General features: G+C 43.3%; 1 protein-coding gene across 3 annotated transcripts; it reads left to right on the top strand.

Annotated features, from left to right (window-relative positions):
- The first annotated feature begins 5,642 nt into the window (after positions 1-5,642).
- Positions 5,643-15,553, top strand: TGIF1 (TGFB induced factor homeobox 1). 3 transcript variants are annotated; one of them, XM_016211484.2, is made up of 3 exons: positions 5,643-5,789; positions 13,491-13,714; positions 14,495-15,553. In XM_016211484.2, exons 2-3 carry the CDS (start codon positions 13,532-13,534, stop codon positions 15,068-15,070), a joined length of 759 nt encoding a protein of 252 aa, XP_016066970.2. In that variant the 5' UTR covers positions 5,643-5,789; positions 13,491-13,531; the 3' UTR covers positions 15,071-15,553. The 3 variants fall into 3 exon arrangements, with proteins under 3 accessions (XP_016066970.2, XP_016066969.2, XP_087675102.1); XM_016211483.2 differs by lacking the exon at positions 5,643-5,789 and adding an exon at positions 7,389-7,712; XM_087818976.1 differs by lacking the exon at positions 5,643-5,789 and adding an exon at positions 9,649-12,010.
- The last annotated feature ends 3,717 nt before the right edge of the window (positions 15,554-19,270 follow it).

Here is a 19,270-nt window from a genome sequence, read left to right as displayed (position 1 = left end):
TTCATAACTGTTAAAGGTGGGTGATGAGTATGAGGGGATTCTTTATACTAGGATCTCCACTGTTAGGTACATTTAAATTATTCCATAATAAAAAGTGAAAAGGCAAAACAAACAAAGGCATCCTGGGCATGACAAAGCCCTTATTTCTGAGGTCACCTGGCTATTTTTAAGGTTTAAAAAAAATAAAATTGATTCAGAACTAGTAGATGTGTGTGAGCTGTTGCCAAGCACAAACAAAAGGGGAGAGAAAAATCTGGACTGATTTAGACATCTCTTTCACCCTTGCTGAGGAGCCCTGCTAATCTAGTCTGTAAATGTGTTGCTGAGGAGAGCTTCCAAAATGGGTGGGGAAAGTAAAATAAAATGTATCTAAGTTTTAAAAATAAAGTATATCCAAGTAGCTTGGAAGTGAATATGTTTTCCTGCCTTTTAAGGTAATATGGAAGAATTGTTTTGGCTTTTGCATGATATCCTGTGGAGGCCTGATGAAAACACTGGGAGGTAACAGATCGTTCCCTTTTAAAATATGCCAGTAGAAGAGAAAGGCTTTACTTAAATGTTCCATGCCTTTCAGGGGATATGCTGACTCCAGCCAGACATTGATAGCATGTATTAATTCATTTTGGGGGAAAGCATCTTGCCCTATTTTTAAATGCTGTAATGCCTGGCCAAATTACCTGTAAAAATTACCTTCATCAAAATTAACCTTTCCAATTTTGCAGATTTGGTCATCCAATTCAACAATGTAAATGGTTTGACAGCCTTTATTATTTCTTGTAAAAGGCAATGAATGAATAATGAGCTTCCAGGGTGTCATTGGGGGTTATTCACACTTGCTAATGATTAACTACCCAAGGCTCCAGAACTGCAGAGCCAGTTTTAAAGGCCCCCAATACGACTTTGTCCTATTTTAAATCCCTGCTAGGGAGAGTGGAGTATATAGGATTTGCAAAAATCCCCTCTAACTCAAAACAGACCAAAGCCTAAATGTAGGATAATTGGGGATTGGTACATAAATTACATCCATAGTTACAACCGACTATATTTAGTTATTAAAAATGATGATGGTAGACTTGCCTTGCAAGAAAAGTTAAAAGAAGTTGTTTAGAGAGAGAAAAATAAGATAGGCCAGAAACTCAGTTCTATATAAAGAGCGAGCACAGAAGAAGAAATAAGTAGGGGTAAAATAAACTGATGGTGTAGGACCCCTGCACCAATCTACGATTGGACACTTACCTTCTCCAACTTTACCTCAAGTCTGTCTGTCTGTCTCTCTGCCTCCCTCCCTCCCCTCTCGCTCTCATTTCAGGCTTGTACAAAAAAGTAGGAGATGAAAAAAATAGCCTGCTTATCATGCATCCCATTCCCCCTCCCCCTTCTCTTCCTCCAAAGGTAGCTGTTGTTAATATTTCCTTGAGTAGCATTCTAAAAAATACAGGCATAAAAATTTTTATACAAAAGGGATGATACTATAGTATTCTGTACCTTGCTTAAAAACATAACCCTAATCAACATATATTATTAATCTTTCCATATCAGCTCAATCCAATTTTCTTAATTGTAATTACTATTTTTATGATTTTTAAAAAATGTTTTTATTTAGATTCCTTTTTTGGTGAACTGATATCCTTTGCCCAACTTTTTAAAAGCAGCATTCTTCTTTCCTATGATTTTTATGAGCTCTTCATATATTAGGTAAATTGGTCTGATAATACCTAACATGTGCCACAAGTACTTTTTCCCAGTTTCTTTGCTTTTGAAAATTTTATGGAATTTTTGCTCATAGTTTTTTAAAAAACAAAATGCTTATAAACATTTATATATTTTATTATTTCTCAATTTTGTGTCCTGATCAGAAAGGCCTTCACCATTCCAAGATCATATTCATGCCTCCACACTATTAACATTTTGGACAGAATAATTTTTTCTTGTGGAGGTCTGTCCTGTGTGTAGTAGAATGTTTAGCAGCATCCCTGGCCTCTATCCACTAGATGCCAGTAGCTTTCCCTCCTCTCTAGTTGTGATGACCAAACGTCTACAAAAAACGTGAAAAGTCTCTGGGAGGCAAAATTGCCACACACACCTCACCGGGAGGATCATTGCTCTAGAACACATTTGGTGCATTTTAAATTACTTTAATATTTCAATCTTTGACTCAGTTAATTTTATTTTTGTTAAAGGAGATAGAGATCCAGCTTTATTTTCAACTAGAAGTAATCAATTGTCCCAATTCAATTAATCCCTGATCTGAAGACACCTTTGCCAAAAATCTAAATCTCCCTACACATTCTAATGTCTCATTGTTCTTTGTTCCCTCTTTATTTATTCTCAGTACAAAACTTTTACATTGTAATTATTATCAACTTCAAAACACACTTTAGTACTTGGAGGGGCTTCCCCTGTCCTCCCCACCTCAACTTTCTTTTAGAATTTTCCTGCCTATTGTGAGATCTTTAATTTTTATGAACTGTGGCAATTAAAAAAAAATCCTGTTGGTATTTTAATGGAAATTGCTTTGAATTTAAAGATTGATTGGGGAAAATAAATGTCTTTCTGCTTTGACTACTGAATCTTGCTAGAAACAATGTTATATTTTTTATTTTACTTAAGTCTTCCTTCATGTTCCTCAGTAGAATTTTAAAGTTTTCCTCATAAAACTTGCACATATTTCTTGTTAATTTTATTCCTAGGTATTTCATCGTTTTATTGCTATTATAAATGGGTCCTCTACAGCTTTGGGAAGATAAATGGAAACATGTGAATGGATTAACTACACTCATGGAACTAGGAGAAAGGGAATAAGTTAAAATCTGGTATGGTATTCTGAAAGTCTTATTTTAGTCGGAGTCAAAGGGAAATAAGTTAATAGTCAAATAAGCAAAATACTATAAAGTGTGGTGCTATGGAAGAAATAAAGGGTTGAGCTAGATCTGTGGTTCTCAACCAGAGATGATCCTCCCCCCACCTGCCCCAGCCCACCCCGGGCTCATTTCCATACTCCCTGGAGGACATCTGGCAATGTCTGGAGATGTTTTTTTGTCACAACTTGGGGGGATGGGTGTTACTGACAAGTATTGGTTAGTGGCCAAGGATGCTGCTAAACATTCTACAATACACAACAAAGAATTATCCAGCCCCAAATGTTAATAGGGCTGTGGTTGAGACCCTGAGGTATATGGTAGCAGTGGGGATACCTAAATTTAGGTCAGGATATCACAGACTCCTTGGACCATCCCAGGCCAAGGGGACTTGAGAACAAATAATAAAAAAATCCTTTACATTTATGTGTAGTATACATATGCACATTTGGAGAGTGGAGAAGAATTAAGGTCTTTCATATTTCATTTTGTATACTTATTTCTTGCTTGAATTTTTGAGTTTTTTTTTTTAATTAAAAAATGAGAAAAGGAAAAAAAGCACAAAAAGCTGGCAGGTTGGAAGAGTCTTTTGTAAAACTATTGGTAGATTTCAAAGAAGAGATTTTGGAGCAACCCCCATGGGCTTAGGAGGCCCTGGTGCCATCTTCTGTGCTTAGCATCTGCCCACGGCCTTCCACCTCTATTGCATCTTCCACCAAAGAGTGACAGGGAACATTTGTTTTAAAGCCAGATAATTTATGCCCAATACTTGGTATCATACCTTTTAGCTTTGTTATATTTGGATGTGTTATTTAAGTTATATTGACTTTAGGAAAAAATAATAACCTACTTTACTGTACTATTAAATAAGGTCACTTAAGTGTTGCATAAACTGTAAAGCACACTACAGATTATGATTAGGCCAAAAGAGGGTAAAGGCTGTGCTCAACAAATTATCTTTTTACTCTGTCCCGTTGAGTCTAAACCTCTAGGCAAAGAAAAATGAGGACTGGACTACAGAGGGAAAAATTTGGGAAGGGAAGTGCAGTCAGGAGAAAAGTGATTACAAACTAAAGTAGTAGTACGAGTTACATTATTCATGTAACTAAGAGTTGGAGATAATCCTGATGACCCAGATAAAATCATAAGATGGTTGTAGCCCAGCCCCAGGCCCTTGAAAAGACAATGGTCAGCTTTTTTTAAAGCAGGCCCAGCCTCCAGACCTGAGATGTGAAGAGATGATTATAGAATCCTTGTGCTGTGTTTGGAGCCCAGCAGTCTGCATATTTAAAAATAATACTAATAAAAAAATCTGTCCCTCAGAGACTAGAAACAAAAGGGATACAAGACTGAGTGAGTCATCACTCTTCCACCTAGGACAAAGTCTGATGGAATTCAGGTTTAATCAATGGTTGTTGAGTAGATGAACGAAATATATTCTCCAATCATTTCATGGACCTGGCATCAAAATAACTGGATGTATTGATACATTTTTCTGGCTTATGTGCTTTTGACGGTTTTGCAGGCTGTGACTTTCTTTTCTTGGCCTTGAGGCAGCTTGAGAAGATAAGACACGTATTGGAACTATGTGTGCCTGGAAGGAAAAAATAATGGTGAAAAACATTTATCAGCAGCCTTCTTGCACATCATTTCACTTTTTGCTCACACAATTTACAGTTTAATTAACATTCATATGAATTCAGCAAATAATATGTAGCAAATGTAAACCCATATATAATTATTTTAATTAAAAAAATTCTTTTTAGCACTGGAAAGAACTTCGTCACTAGATCCGTTTTACAGAGGCCCTACCTGGGACACTAAGGAATTGACAGAGCCAAAACCAAAACTTGCTTTTCCACCTTGGGAAAACCAAATACCATAAACAAAAAATATGCTAAGCAATTGCTGGTCTTTCGAGCCCACTCTTTTGGGTTGTTTTCTAGCCTGTGATATATGCAGACTCCAGGTGCTTTCTTCTCAGAATGAACCCACGTTTCAACGCCCCAAACAAGTTTGGGAACGAGCCTTGGGGGTGGGGGCCTCTACCTGGGGAGCCGTCACACAGAAAGGCGCGCCAGTTCCTCTCCGGCCCATCTCGCCCGCTTTAGCAACGGCTTCGAGCTTCTGCGCTGCGGCAGAAGGTGAGCTCCGGCCGGGTCGAGCCGGACCTCCAGCGGGAGTTTCAAGTTCGACTTTCTTCCACTTCCCGAATTGAAAGAGGTTATGCGCGCCCCTCCCCCTTCGCCTCTAAACTTTTTCTAGTTACAAACTCGCTTCAACTCCCGGTTTCCATTTCGGTTGCCCGAGAATCGCAGTCATCAGCCAAGTTCACTTAGGCGAAGAGAAAGATACCTTTGTGTACAGAACGAGAGCCACCGCGTGGCCAAGGCCAACCACGCGGAAGCAGGGACGTTTCTGTCGCGAGCCGCGGAAAGCGGCAGGAGGCGTGTTTTTGTTGAGCGGCTTCGAAAGAGGCCGAGGCCGCGGAGGCCGCTTTCGAAGTTGGCAAACAAAGCGTCTCCCCAGTAACCGCCGGGCTCCAGATGGGGCTCCTGCCGCTCAGCCGGCGGAGCGGCGACGCGGGCCGGCCCCGGGCTCCTCCTCCCTGCGTCTCCCCTCCCTCCTCTCCCGTTTCCCCAACGGACGCCAGCCGCCAATCCCAGCAACAAACAAGCCTTCAAATGCTCGAACGCAGGCCCTCTAACGGGCGGCCCCCGCCCTCCCCTGCCCCACATCTGTCCCGCACTCGGCGGAGGAGCTGATTCATCTCCAGCCAGGTCCGGGGAAGGAACTGCGCTCCAGCAACTTGCTGGGTAGCTTTCAGGCTGTTGGTTTACCCCAGGACAAGTGTCCCCGCTTTGTCGTTTTAGATGCGTGTTCCCTTAGGTCCTGATCAGCCGGCAAACCACAGAAGAAAAAAATCGTAAGGTCTCTGCCTTCTTAGAGCGACGCTTTTTTCCTTGTTTATTCATTTTAAGTCCTGTAATTGGAAAAACCACCCAAGCTTTGTAAACTCTGGCCTTAATTCACTCTCCCGGCGGGGGTGTCTTTTTTTGGGAGGGTAAGTGGGTGGGAGGCTGGCTTTAATTTAATCCTAAAACAGAGGCTCCAAAGTCTAGTTAGTCATCGTTTGGCTGCTTTAGTCCTCGGGTTTAACCTTATTTCCACGGAGCTACTCCTACCCGGTTCTCCATTGAGGTTACAAAACAAAAACAGCACAGAGCCGAAACTGGAGGCCGACTGAGGCGCTGACGTTTCTACCGGGGTTATTTACGTTTGGGGATTTTTTTTTTTTCTTTTAAGTGACGGGGAAAGTCTTACTGTGGCATGTGACAGTTCGTTTACTTCAAAGTAACAGGACACACCAGCGAAAACTAGACCGAGAGGAGAGGGCGGGGAGGGGGAGGTATGCGTTTCTTGGAATCAGCCAAACAGCATCTGGTCTTTTAAAAAGGTAATTTCATCAAGGATCCCCTGTTGGAGTCTTCCTCTCAACCAAAATAAACCAACAGGAACATGTGTTTACTCAATGACTAGTTTGTTTGAAATACCGGATGATAGAAGGGGTCCCCTAGCAGGGTTTAAAGTCTTAAAAGTAGACGCTTTACCGAAACAGATGAGCAGCCCCGGTGTGGTTACCCCCTTTTCATAAAGGCGACAGTTGCCCGGGTCCGAGAGTGGGAATGTCAGGCCAAGAGGCAGCGGGAAGGGCGCGCGCCGGTCCCCAGACAGACTTTTAAAGAGCATGTGAGTATGACAAGTGTCCGTGGCAACGTGTTAGATTTCGAAACTGCCTTGCAATCCAGTCCGGAACTCGCAGCTTTAGCCCCGGGGAACAGTCATTCGCCTTGGGTGTCTGTCTCATCCTCCCCGCCCCCCGCCCTCCGCCCCCCGCACGGTGGCTGGCGCAGGAAGAGCCCGGGAGGAGAAGGGTGCGCCGCGCGGCGCCCGCGTGTCAATGGCAGCGGCGCCTTCTGGAAGAAGTTTGCTCTTGCCCCGAATACTTTTCCTACCGTGCCCCGCCCCTTGAATCAGAGGCGGCTGTCTCCTCCCGCGGCTAGAGCCAGGGCCGTGGCGTGTGGGGCAGCTGTCAAAAACGAAAGGAGGGCCTTTCCTTCCCTGGGGTAGAAGAGGGGAAGGAGGGGGCGGCCTGATATCCATCTGTTGCATTTCCTAAACCGACGCACCTTCGTCAGCCCCGGGAAGAAAGGCTCCAGGGAGAAACTCGGGGCACTCGGCCGGCGTGGCCGCGGCCAGACGAGGGATGCGTGAGGCGTGCGCGCAGCAGGGAGGAAGGCTCGGGTTTCTGGGCTTCACCGCCCCCACGAGGGAAGAGTAACAGCCGCCCGCGGGGCTCGGAGTGAGGCGGTGCGGCCGCGGCCCTCGTGCAGTCCTCCGGGGCTGGAAGGTGCGGGGGAGGGGCGGAGAAGCGGCGGCGGGCGGGCGGGGGACGGGGCGGGCGGCTGGGGGCGGAGGCAGGACCTCCTGTACCTTCCCTCCTCGCCTCTCTCACTCTGACAGCGCCGAGGTGCGCGGAGCAGGAGCGGGGAACAAAGGAGCGACTAGGGGAGGAGAGCGAGTTGGGCGAGGGAGAGCCCCCGGCTGGCTGCCAGAAGATCCCGGCAGGAGGAAGCCCAAGTGTCACTTGAATTCCACCCAAGAAGCGGGCGCCTGGGATCCGAGCGCCTTGTTTAGCAATAGCTGCTGGAGCTCGTCCTACAACTTGCTGGAGAGTCCTCTGAGGAGGAGGACAGCTGCTTGCCCCCCTGCGTTCCCGCTCCTGCCCGACCCCCCGAGACCCCAGCAGTGCCTGGCGCTGGAAGGGGAGCTCCAGAATGAAAAGCAAGAAAGGTAAGGCTCCGCGGGCTGTCGCCCCGTGGGCGCGAGTCCCGAGGAAACGTGCTCGCGGGGCCGCGCCGGACTCGGGGCGAGAGTGACTCGGTGGACTCCCCAGCCCCCGGGCTCTCCGGCTGGGACCGCTGCTGTTCTCTTTGTTGAGGCTGCGTCTGAAACGGCAGTTGCTATTTTCCTTCTAGACACAACACGAGGGGCTGTTGCGGGGAGATGGGCCTCTCCGCACTGCTGGCACGTTGTCAAGAAACACGCTCACCGCCTTGTTTGTGCGCCTCCAAGTTTCATTGTCTCAGCCGGCACCCCACGCTCTGCCGAGTGGCCGCGTGGCTTCTCGCTCGTTCTCGCGGGCGGGGGCGTGTGTGGGCCCTGCACCAGGGCTACCCCCGCCCCGCATTTCCCGTCGCGACCGGCGGCCGCCCGGGAGCGCCTTTGTCTGAAAGTTGGGCTTGAATTCCGGGGCTCCCACCCCACCCCCAGCTGGGCCCGGGCACACTCTTCTCTGGGGTTGGGGTGTTTTCACAATGGAAGCACTGTGACCCTGGCCCCCAAATCGCCCTCAGGGATCGGAAACTTCGGAAAGCTAAGCTTATAAAAATTTCGGGCCTCTTAAAGTTTTCCCACGAAGAATTTGGGGCAAGATGAAGACTTAGGAGTGAGGGCAAGCCGCTGAAAGCGGCGTGCAGTCAGAATGAGTCCAAGTATGACAAGCAGGCTTGGTTGTAAGTGCAGAGTCTGTCATTGTTTCCACGAAACGTTCTGGAAGCCTTACAACTAAAACTTGCCGTCAGTCTAGTTTAAAAACAAAGTACACAGGAGGGGGGAAAAAAACCTGCCGCCACGAAAGGTCAGAGAATGTTAGCTCCCTCTTGAAGTGAACTTCTGAGCCCCTGACTGGGAGGTACCCCGAATGTTCCGTCGTGGGCCACAGTTGTTGTGATTTATGTGAAGTGGTTCAAAACAGAAGTTAATCACTCAGGGAAGCCAGCGCGGGGGAGGGGGCGAGCTGCTGCGCACGCGCGCGAGCGCCCGTAGGTTTTGTAACTCCGCATTCTTTCAGACCCGTCCCACGGAGACAGTTAGAACAATAAAGCGAGCATGGGGCTGCCTCGCGTCCACGGCGGCTCCCCGGTCCTGTTTTCACCCTGGGGTGCTGTCCTTTTGATCCTGGGCTGGTGACTTTGAAGCACACCTCCCCTCGTGCTTCCCCAGTGCGAGTAACATTAAACGTCAAAACCCGGGACTTTCGTAGTGGTTGGTAGTTGGGCTCCCCGCTGACTCCTCCTCAAGGGTCAGAGCGAGAACGCGGGGCGTAGGGGTTTGGCGACGTAGCTGGGCTCGGGGGGTACCCAGGATGGCTCCTGGGAGGTGGTGTCTACTCGGGAAGGACTGACAGGTCTAGATCCCTACTGGAGGGCGTTCCCTCGCGGGCGCTGGGACTCTGGGATAAGTTGGGGTGTGTGTGTGTATGGGGGTGGGGGTGTTGAAGACTGGTAACGGTGAGCCCAAAGCAAAGCCGGGCTTCCGCCGGGGGCGGGCTCCCCCATTGTTCGGGCTCTCGAGCGGGAAGCGTTGATTAGCTTCCCCGGTCCTCCCCTCCCCACCGCCGCCTCTCAGTTCCCCCGGCCCTTCCTCCCCGCTCCCCACCAGCGCCTTCGCCTTCCCGGGCCCTCGAGCACTCAGGTACCCCGTGGCGTCCCTCGCGAGCCCCCGGCAATTCCGGGTACTCCTTTCCCCCGCGCCCCCGGGGTCCCTCGCCGCTTCCACCGCACTCGGGACCTCCCGGTCGCCCCCGGGGCGCGCCGGGGCCCGCGGCTGAGCGCAGACTCCTGGGAACAATGGGGTGCCCAGGTGGAGGGGAAACTTTGCGAGGGGCGTGGAGCCCGTGCGGGCCGAGGCTGCCGGGTTTCTTTCCCTTTTTAGGTTTTCTTGGTAAATCCTACGGGGGTGGGCGGAATGCAGGGATTCACGGCGTCGTGTCCAGTTTCTTGTAACCTGAAACTCTTGAGGTCCCGGTTGTGCTCACTCGTGCAGTTGGAGGGGCCGATTTCTGTCGAGGCTGCGGGACTCCGCAGAACAAAAGCTGGCCGGACGCCCCCCACCCCCCGCGCTCCTCCCTCTCCTCGCCGCCTCCTCCGCCCCCCCGGCCACCTACCTAGGTGGGGGCCGCCGTTCCGAGTCGCTCAGCTCGGGCTCTGGAAGAAATCTGTCCCTCCCCCTGGCATGGACTATTATCTGTCCGTTTTATAAAAGTCTGTGAACATCTTTTCAAGTTTTCTTGAAAACAAAATCACCTTAAACTCAATCGCAGAGCCCGGAATTTGGGAAGACTGGTTTGTGATAATAGTGTCTCGTCTTAGAAAGCTGAGGATGCCAAAAAGATCTCCACAAATGGCTTCAAGCCAAGCAGAAAAAAGTTTCCTTGAGAAAAATCCCCAAAGGCTTTTTGCTCATCGCTTCTGACAATGTGGAATTCTTGCTTTAAAATTGTTCTGTGGCTGCGACCGGTTGAGCATACCTCGGGTTTAGTACGATTCCTGTCACTTGTGAGATGTTCTGATCAGGAAGTTTGTTAGGTTAGGCTTATTTTTTCCTAATTGTGCACTTAAGCTTTTCCTTCGATTATCCCTGTTTCTAGATTCTTTTCTAGCCTCTTCTAGATTTACAACCATTATCTCTCTGGCTCTCTCCAGCACCCCCAGTTCCTATTCAGAAAAAAAAAAGAAAAAAGATTGCTTTATAGAGCTGAGGGAGCCATAGGCCATCTTTTGCCTTTCTAAACAACATTTCCTTGTATGTGGATGGAGTAAAAGAGGCTTGTGATCCCCACACCCCTCCCCCAACCACATTTTTTTACAAAGTGTAAGCAGAGAGCAGGACGTTTGGAAACAAGTCGTAACCGGGAAACTTTTCAAAAGCTCTGTTACAATAGGAAATGAGTAACGTGGAAAGGTCTTTTTGTTTTTCCAAGTTGAGCCACCATCGGGAGGGAGAGTTTTAATGAAAATAGTCCTGACAGCAGCAAACGTGGTTTGCTGCAGTGAAATATCAGCTGGTGTAGCCAAGAAACTGAAGTCTTAACTTCCTGTAACTTCAGCTTTTGTGCACATATTGGAAATATTTGTTAAGAGGTCCAGAGGCCTGGCATTCATTTATTTAAATGGACTGAAAACAGAGTCAAGTCGCACTGCAGTTTGGTGTTGCTTAACTGAAACCTTCTTTTGTGTGTCACTAACCTATTCTGGAAGATCAGGCTTCTTGTCAAACTTAAGAAAGCAGATCGAAGTGCAGGCTTCAGGGGCTTTTTGTTGTTGTTTTAAACTCTTCATTATTATCAACTTACAGTTGAGTGTTCACTGTTTAATGAGCAAATTTTCACACTTTAAAAAAATTTATAAAAGGGAGGGAGTTAACAGCTTTGAGAAGAATGTCTGGCTTTTCAGATGTTGAGGAGTTTAAACAAATTTGCTTTACTTACTCAAGTATTTAAAAGTTAGACTTAAAAAGTTCAGTTTCTTCGCAAATATAAAACATGCTCAGTTACAATTTATTAAGGATTTCTATGAATAGCTCTTCACCCAAATTTTAATGTGGGTTTTACATTTTTCTCATCTTTTCAAGACTGAAAGCAGGTTCAGTTTTAAATGTACCTCCTTTTTTTTTCTTAAAGCAGTTTAATGTGCTCTGCTGGGGCAGCTCAGTCGGTTAGAGCGACATCCTCACACACCAGGGTTGCGGGGTTCCATCCCTGGGTCAGGGCACATACAAGAATCAACCAATGAATACATAAATAAGTGGAACAACAAATCGGTGTCTCTCTGTCACACACCCCTCTTTCCTCTCTCTCTAAAATCAATAAATAAGTTAAAAAATATAAGCAGTTTAATGAAAGCTTCTGGGAGTGTCAGATACATGGGGGTTAAAATTTAGGATTCTTGTGTGGCTTATTGATGGCTGTTTGTTTATTAAGTCTTGAGCTAAAGTGAGTTTGCAAAATCATCCTGCTCTTTTGTTAGAACTTGGTTTACTTTTAGGAAGGTTCTGCCTTTTCTGTGGACACTCCCAATAACTTCTGCCCCCTGCAGTCCAAAACTAACCATGTGTCACCAAGTAAAGTCAGGCTCAATGAACTGGGAGATATCTCATCAACAAATATGAATGAGTAGCTTTTTGAGTTTCATTGTCTTATAAAGGCCTTAAAAGGATGGCATTTTTCTTTCTTTTTTTTTTTTAATCCTCAAAAGTACATTGAATAGTTGATCACTGTGAAGAATATTTTGTTTTTATTTCCTATGCAGGTAAACCATTCAAGCAAGTTTGCACACAAAGTTAAGAATGCTTACCTTTAAATTTTGTGTTAGTTTAATTAAATTTCTTTATGTAGAAATATTGGTATGTATAAGCATGTGATCGTTTATATGATTCATTTCTATTTTTAAAATTTTAGATTGTGTTCCAAAAAGAGAATGTATTTCTTCAGTCATGAAGAGTTGCCCACCTCCTTTTGAAGTGGGAGGGTGGGGTGTGTGTGTTAATAGCATTTAAAAGTTCTAAATTATATTTAAATGTCTAAAAGAGCCAGGTCTGAATTTTTGTTCAACCCAGCCTGTGTGTGATTTGAATATCCTTTATGGTTTGTGAATTCTTAAAATTTCTGGTGGGATTAAAGTACTTACAGACAAAAGAGAGTTTCCTTTGGGGTTGCATATTCAGTTTTCTTTGTCATGTAATAATTTAAGACAACTCTGCTTATTGATATGTAGAATTCTAGGTTCAGATTAATCTGGCAGTTGAAGTTTATGGAAATTTAAGTTTTTATTTAGTTTAGGCATCTTTGACCTCGTACTAAAAGTACTAATAGAAAAATTTTTGTGTTAACAACACTGAAAACTTCATTGATTGTTTGTATTCACTAAAAAGTGACAAGTACTGGCCATTAAAAGTAGGTATCTAGCCCGGCTGGCATGGCTCTGTGGCTGAGCATCACCCTATGATCCAGGAGGTTGAGGTTTGATTCCTGGTCAGGTCACATTCTGGGGTTGCGGGCTCGATCCCCAATGGGGGGCCTGAAGGAGGCAGCCGATTAGTTACTCTCATCATAGATGTTTCTATCTCTCTTCCTCTCTCTGAAAGCAATAGATATATTTTCTTAAAAAAAGAAATGACCATGGAATTGGCAGAAGCTTTTGACATACATTTTTATCTTTAGAATACTAACTGGGTTAAGTGTGTAATTTTCCCTCCTTATATCAGTGAAAAAAAACTATGAGCCTTCCCTTTTATTTCAAACCTTCAGTGAAAGAAGGAGGAAGAATAGCATTTAAATTGTACAATAGGATACTCATTAGATTTATCCTAGATAGCAATGACTTCAAAGAGAAGGTTGTTAGATACATTCCATCTGTTGTAGCACCTTTCCTGATACAGGTGGCAGGCTGTTACTCACTTTGGGTGGAGCTTTGTCTCCTCTGTTGGATTACATGAAAGACTTTTCTGAGTATCATTCCAAAGGAATGTAAGAAGTTGAATCCTATAGGAAAGTGGGTATGATAGGGCATCTGGCAACTGGCTGAGAATCTAGAATGTGCTTCTAGTCAAATTACTCTTGAGACTTTACATGTGCTCTGGTATTTCAGGACAGAAAACACTCACTGGTCCTTCCCCTGGCTCTCAGTAGTTGAGAAACATGTTTACACTGAATGGTCAAAAGAGATGAGTTTTGCAGTAGGTGCTCTGCTTGATGAAAATGGTTGACGTCTGGCCTTTGTCCTTTCCTAGGTATTGCAGCCTCTGGCAGTGAGACTGAGGATGATGACAGCATGGACATCCCCCTGGACCTTTCCTCTTCTGCTGGCTCAGGCAAGAGAAGGAGAAGGGGCAACCTGCCCAAGGAATCTGTGCAAATTCTCCGGGATTGGCTGTATGAACACCGATACAATGCCTATCCCTCAGAACAAGAAAAAGCATTGCTGTCCCAGCAAACACACCTATCTACACTACAGGTAGGGAAAAAGAACACGAGGTATATGTATACACGGGTTTCTCTTTTTTTCTCCTGAAGTCATTTTATAGCATTCCTATATGTCAAGTCATTAAGTGCCTCACCACTCAAAAAAGGTGGGGAGGGGCGGGTACCTTGTAAACTTTCTAGTGCTGATAGCTAATAACTGGCTATATACAGAAACGAACACTTGACAGTCATCTGTCAAATAACGTTTCCTTCAGTGTCTAAAAGAGCCTTCCTTTATGCAACAAACATAAAAAGGAGGTTAAATCTTACTCTATTACCCAGGAAACTGGCTTGATATTTAAACAAGGACAGACCTCAGTGAGGTAATTCATGTCTGTCTGTTGACACAGTGATTTGAACTGGGAAAAATCAGTAACTTGGGGGAGTGGCCCTTTCATACAGGAAAGATTTTCCTGTAGTTGATTAACTTACATGCTGGGGCAGTAGGTAATCAGTTAATAGGGGGGAGAGTCAAAAGGTAAATCTCCCTCTCTTAAGTCATTTTTAGACATTTGAGAATTTATACCTTTATCTCCCCCCTGAAAAGGCTTATGAATGATGAGACAAAAAGGGGAATTTGTACTAGAAGAGGAGCAGTTTTATGACAGGAAGCAGTTTTCTTTCTTGGCTGGGCTCAAATACGTTGGAATAACTTTTTAAGTTCTTCCGATAAGCCTTTTCAAGCCTTCTTAAACGCAAAGATAATTAAGCATCTATGGAAGGTTCTCAGAACACATATGCGGAGTGTTAAAGCATACCCATGTGATTTCAGGTCTGTAACTGGTTCATCAACGCCCGCCGCAGGCTCCTCCCCGACATGCTGAGAAAGGATGGCAAAGATCCAAATCAGTTCACGATTTCCCGCCGTGGGGCCAAGATTTCTGAAGCAAGCCCTGTGGAGTCAGCAATGGGCATCAAAAACTTCATGCCAGCTCTAGAGGAGAGCCCATTTCATTCCTGTACAGCTGGACCAAACCTAGCCCTAGGGAGGCCACTGTCCCCTAAGCCGTCGTCTCCAGGATCAATTCTGGCTCGTCCATCAGTGATCTGTCATACCACTGTGACTGCATTGAAAGATGTGCCTTTCTCTCTGTGTCAGCCAGTTGGTGTGGGACAAAACACAGATATACAGCAGATAGCAGCCGGCAACTTTACAGACACCTCCCTCATGTACCCAGAGGACACATGTAAATCTGGACCAAGTACAAATACACAAAGTGGTCTTTTCAACACTCCTCCCCCTACTCCACCGGACCTCAACCAGGATTTTAGTGGATTTCAACTTCTAGTGGATGTTGCACTCAAACGGGCTGCAGAGATGGAGCTTCAGGCAAAACTTACAGCTTAACCCTTTTCGAGCAAAACAGTTCTCACAAATGTTATGATTGCCGGGGTGATGGCAAGAGATAAATTGCATTATTTTATATATTTTTTTATTAATATTTGCACATGGGATTGTTAAAATGAAGCTTCCTGTTACTGAGATGTCTTCAGTGGAATACAGTCATTCCAACAACTATAAACTCAAAGCTACTGTAGAAACAAAGGTTTTTTTGTGTTGTTTTTTTTAATGTTTCTTAGTAGATTATTCATAATGTGAGTTGGTTCCCAAGATCATGTGATTTTTTTCCTTCCCCTTCTTTTTTTTTTTTGTCGGTGTTTTTTCAGACTGTGCAATACTTAGAGAACCTATAGCATCTTCTCATTCCCATGTGGAACAAACAGGATGCCTACATACTGTCTAATAAATTTTCAATTTTTTTTCAAACAAATATGAATCTAGTTGATTGATGCCTTTTTTTCATGACATAATAAAGTATTTTCTTTAAAATTTACTGTAACACAGAGTGTTTTGTTGAGGGAGGTACTTCTTAAAAGTGAGTAGGAATATATCACGCCAAAGAGAGGAAGTTGGGGGGTTGGGTGGAGTGTGAGTTAAGGGGGTGTCACCAGCTCTTTGAAGAACCGTGGACAATAAGGCAGTATGTATAAACAGGATGTGTGATATTTACTCTTGATAGGAGGCATAAAGCTTTTCTTAAAACTATAGCAAATTGAAATGAATCATTCCATCAGAGTTTAGCTAACCACTAAATCCCTTGATAATCTGTCCTGCATATTTTAAGACATGGTCAGTGTTGAAAAGAAAAGTCTTAAAGCACCTGATTATGGCTAAGTTTTCAGAAGTAAATAACCTAAGCAGTCTCTTAGTATTACCCCTTTTTCATATTACCCTTTATACCTTATTCAGGGGCACAGTTAGATAAGGACTTTACATTCAAAGCATTAATTTGTACAGAAATCACCTTTAAAACATTTTCTAAAGTGATTTAAACAGTGAGGCTCTACTGTGGAGCTGTTAATTAGGTTTATTTTCTGAGATCATGGTTTACAAGAAAATGGTGCTATACACAAGTGGAGTTTGTTGGGATAGGCATTACTTATGAAGCCAGGATTGCCAGAGGGAATTGGTAGTGTTTCACTTACGGTTGAGCAGATTTGTCACATGCCACAAAACCATTCTTTGTAGTCATGCTTAGTATGAGGCTTCTTTGTTACGACAGCCATGTTCTTTCCAGCCCTGATCCAGCTGTGAGTTGTCTGAGGGAGCATCAGAGCTTCAGCATTGTTTAAAGAATATAGAAAAATTCTTCCAAAATAAGTTAGTCTGATTTTGAACGATTTAGAAAGTCCTTAATGTAGAAAAAGCTAAACTCAAAAACTTTTTGTAAATGAAAGAAAAACTTAAAACTAGGAGGTATAAGAAAAATAGGTAAGGAAAAGGTGTGATGCTGTAGCCTGTTAAGGGCACGGCTTTGAAGGCGATATCAGCCTCAAGTGGGCTGGTCCCACCTCAGGGTCACAGAAATAGATAAAACCAAAAATGAAATGAGCATATAAAAGGAACAAAATAAACACAAATAAAAATGAGATAAAGGTGATTAAGAATCATTACTTGCTCTAATAGCTAGATCAAAGGCTGAAAGTCTTTGAGTACAGATAAGGGAGACCAGCAAATCATAAAAGGCTTCCCTGGTTAAGATGTTTTATGAATCATACCAGAAGGGAGAGAGAAGCCATGTGAGTAATTAAAAAAAATGTCAAGGGTCAGATGTAACCCACAGGTTTAAGAAAAAATCACCCCAAATTGCCTATTGTATTTTTTCCCTCTTGAAGTTGACAAAGATCCTGATTGATAATAATTTGTGTAATAAATGTAATTGGAAAGGTAAATCTATTTTTTAAAATTTAAATCTAAGCCAAATAGAAATGATTTTTATGCTTAGTATTTGCATGATATATCTTTTCATTTGCTTATTTTTAACCTATTTGTTTTTAAAGTTCACCTCTTAGTATACATTTGGGTCTTTTTTTTAATCTAGCCTACTCTGCCTTTTTTTATGTGGTGTATTTAGTTGATTTACATTTATTGTAATTAATGATATGTTTGGATTTGTTTACTATTTGGGGTTTTTTTCTCCTTCTGTTACTCTTTTCCTCTCTTTTGGGTTATATGACTTTTTTTTTAAAGCAGCTTTTTTTTTTTTTTAATGTCTTTATTGATTTCAGAGAAAGGGAGGGAGAGGGAGAGATAGAAACATCAATGATGAGAGAGTCATTGATCAGCTGCCTCCTGCACGCCTCCCACTGGGGATTGAGTCTGCAACCTGGGACTGTGCCCTGACTGGGAATCAAACCTCAATCTCCTGGATCATAGGTCAATGCTCAGCTGCTAAGGCATGCCGTCTGGGGTATATGAATATTTTTAGCATTTTGTTTTTATTTTTTCTATTGGCTTATAAACTATAATCTTGTTTTTTAAAAAATGTATTTTTCAGTTACAGTTGACATTCTTAATAATTGCTCTGGGATTATAACATATATCTTTAATTTATTACAATCTACTTAGGGTTAATATACAACTTCATACATAACCTTGCAATAGTATAGTTCCATTCGTTCTCTCCTGTCTTCCTTTGTGTTTCATATATATTATAGCTATATGATAAATCCAACAGGACAGCATTATAATTTTTGTTTTAAATAGTTATATTTCTTAAAAAAATTAAGAGAAAAGAGGATGTTTATATAGTCTTTTATATTTGCTAAATATTTACCATTTTTGAGGTTCTAGTGTCAGTCAAAATGACATTTCTCTTCAGCTTAAAGGAATTTCTTGAGACTTGTATGGGCTTGTGCTGACAAATAGTCTGTTTTTGTTAATTGAAAATCATTTATTTTACTTTTATCTTTGAAGGATAGTTTCACCAAACATGGAATTATGGGTTGATAATCTTTTTCATTTCATTTAAAGGCATTTATTATCTTCTGGCTTCCACTGTTGTTCTTTAAAATATGTTTTTATTGATTTTTTAGAGAGAGAAGAAGGGAAAGGGAGAGAGGGAAACATTGATCGACTGCCTCCTGCACGCCCCCTACTAGGGACTGAGCTAGAAAACCCAGCATGTGCCTGCCCTGACCAGGAATCCAAGGCAACCTTTCCGATCATGGGACGACTCTCAACCAACTGAGCCACACCAGCCAGGGCTGGCTTCCATTGTTATTGATGAAACATGAGCTGTCTTTCATACCATTCTTCTCTTGTATGTAATGCTTTTTTCTCTGGCTCTTTTATCATTGTATTTCAGTAGTTTCACTATGATATGCCTAGGTATGCTTTTCTTTGTATTTTTCTTCTGCTTGGGGATTTTTGAGCTGCTTGGATCAGTAAGTTTACATTTGGCAAGTTTGGGCCATTTCTTCGTGTGTGTTTTTCCTGCTTTCTCCTAGAATTCCAGTGGATTTACATTAGATCGCTTGAGATTGTCTTACATGTCTCTGAAGCTCTGTTTTTCTTCAATCTTGATTCTCTCTACAGATTGGATAATTTGTATTAATTTATTTATCTGCACATTGGAATCACCTGGAAAGCTTTCAGAAAACCCCACAAAAACTGGCATGGTTTTAGGAATTTTTAAAAGCTCACTTGGGGATGCTAATGCATAGACAGGTTTGGGAACCACTGCCCTAAATAATTCTTTAAATTAACCATTGTTTCTCTTCATAAGTAGAACACTCGGAGTCTCCAGACATAAAAATTTTGTTTTTGCAGTCTTTTTGTTTGGGCATTAGATAATCTTTGTGAAAGAAATTCGGTTTGCCGTGGAATTATCACCCAAGTTAACTTATCCAATTAGAGCTTAACGTAATTTGAAAGTGGCACTGGGCTCATACTTTAGTATACATATAGTCCATACGATATGTAAAGCAAGCCACTAACAAGTAGACCTAACACTGCAGGAAGGTAACACATGCATTTGTATCAAACCACAAAGTTTATGTCTGGCAACTAGCTAGCGAGTAAAAAGCAATGCTCAGAGGTCTAGCTTTAGGTCTCCTTGGGCTAATTAAGCGGAGAATGTTATAATTCTGTTGCTTTAAATTTCTTCCCAATGATTTTTTGTTTTGAAATTTGCTGAAATGATTCTGTGAAAAGCCAATGTGTATGACACTAGTTAACATTTTCCCCCCAACCTTTGTATACAGT

The sequence above is a fragment of the Miniopterus natalensis genome, chromosome 7 (genome assembly GCF_054644295.1).
Source record: "Miniopterus natalensis isolate mMinNat1 chromosome 7, mMinNat1.hap1, whole genome shotgun sequence".
Classification (NCBI taxonomy): Eukaryota; Metazoa; Chordata; class Mammalia; order Chiroptera; family Miniopteridae; genus Miniopterus; species Miniopterus natalensis.
The sequence above is the reverse complement of the archived record's forward strand: the minus strand, read 5'-3'. Positions and strand labels throughout refer to the sequence as shown.

Bases quoted from the DNA above. Each gene is read 5' to 3' on its own strand.
- TGIF1 (XM_016211483.2), top strand. The intron at 13,715-14,494 runs GTAGGGAAAAAG...ATGTGATTTCAG, and splicing joins CACACCTATCTACACTACAG to GTCTGTAACTGGTTCATCAA.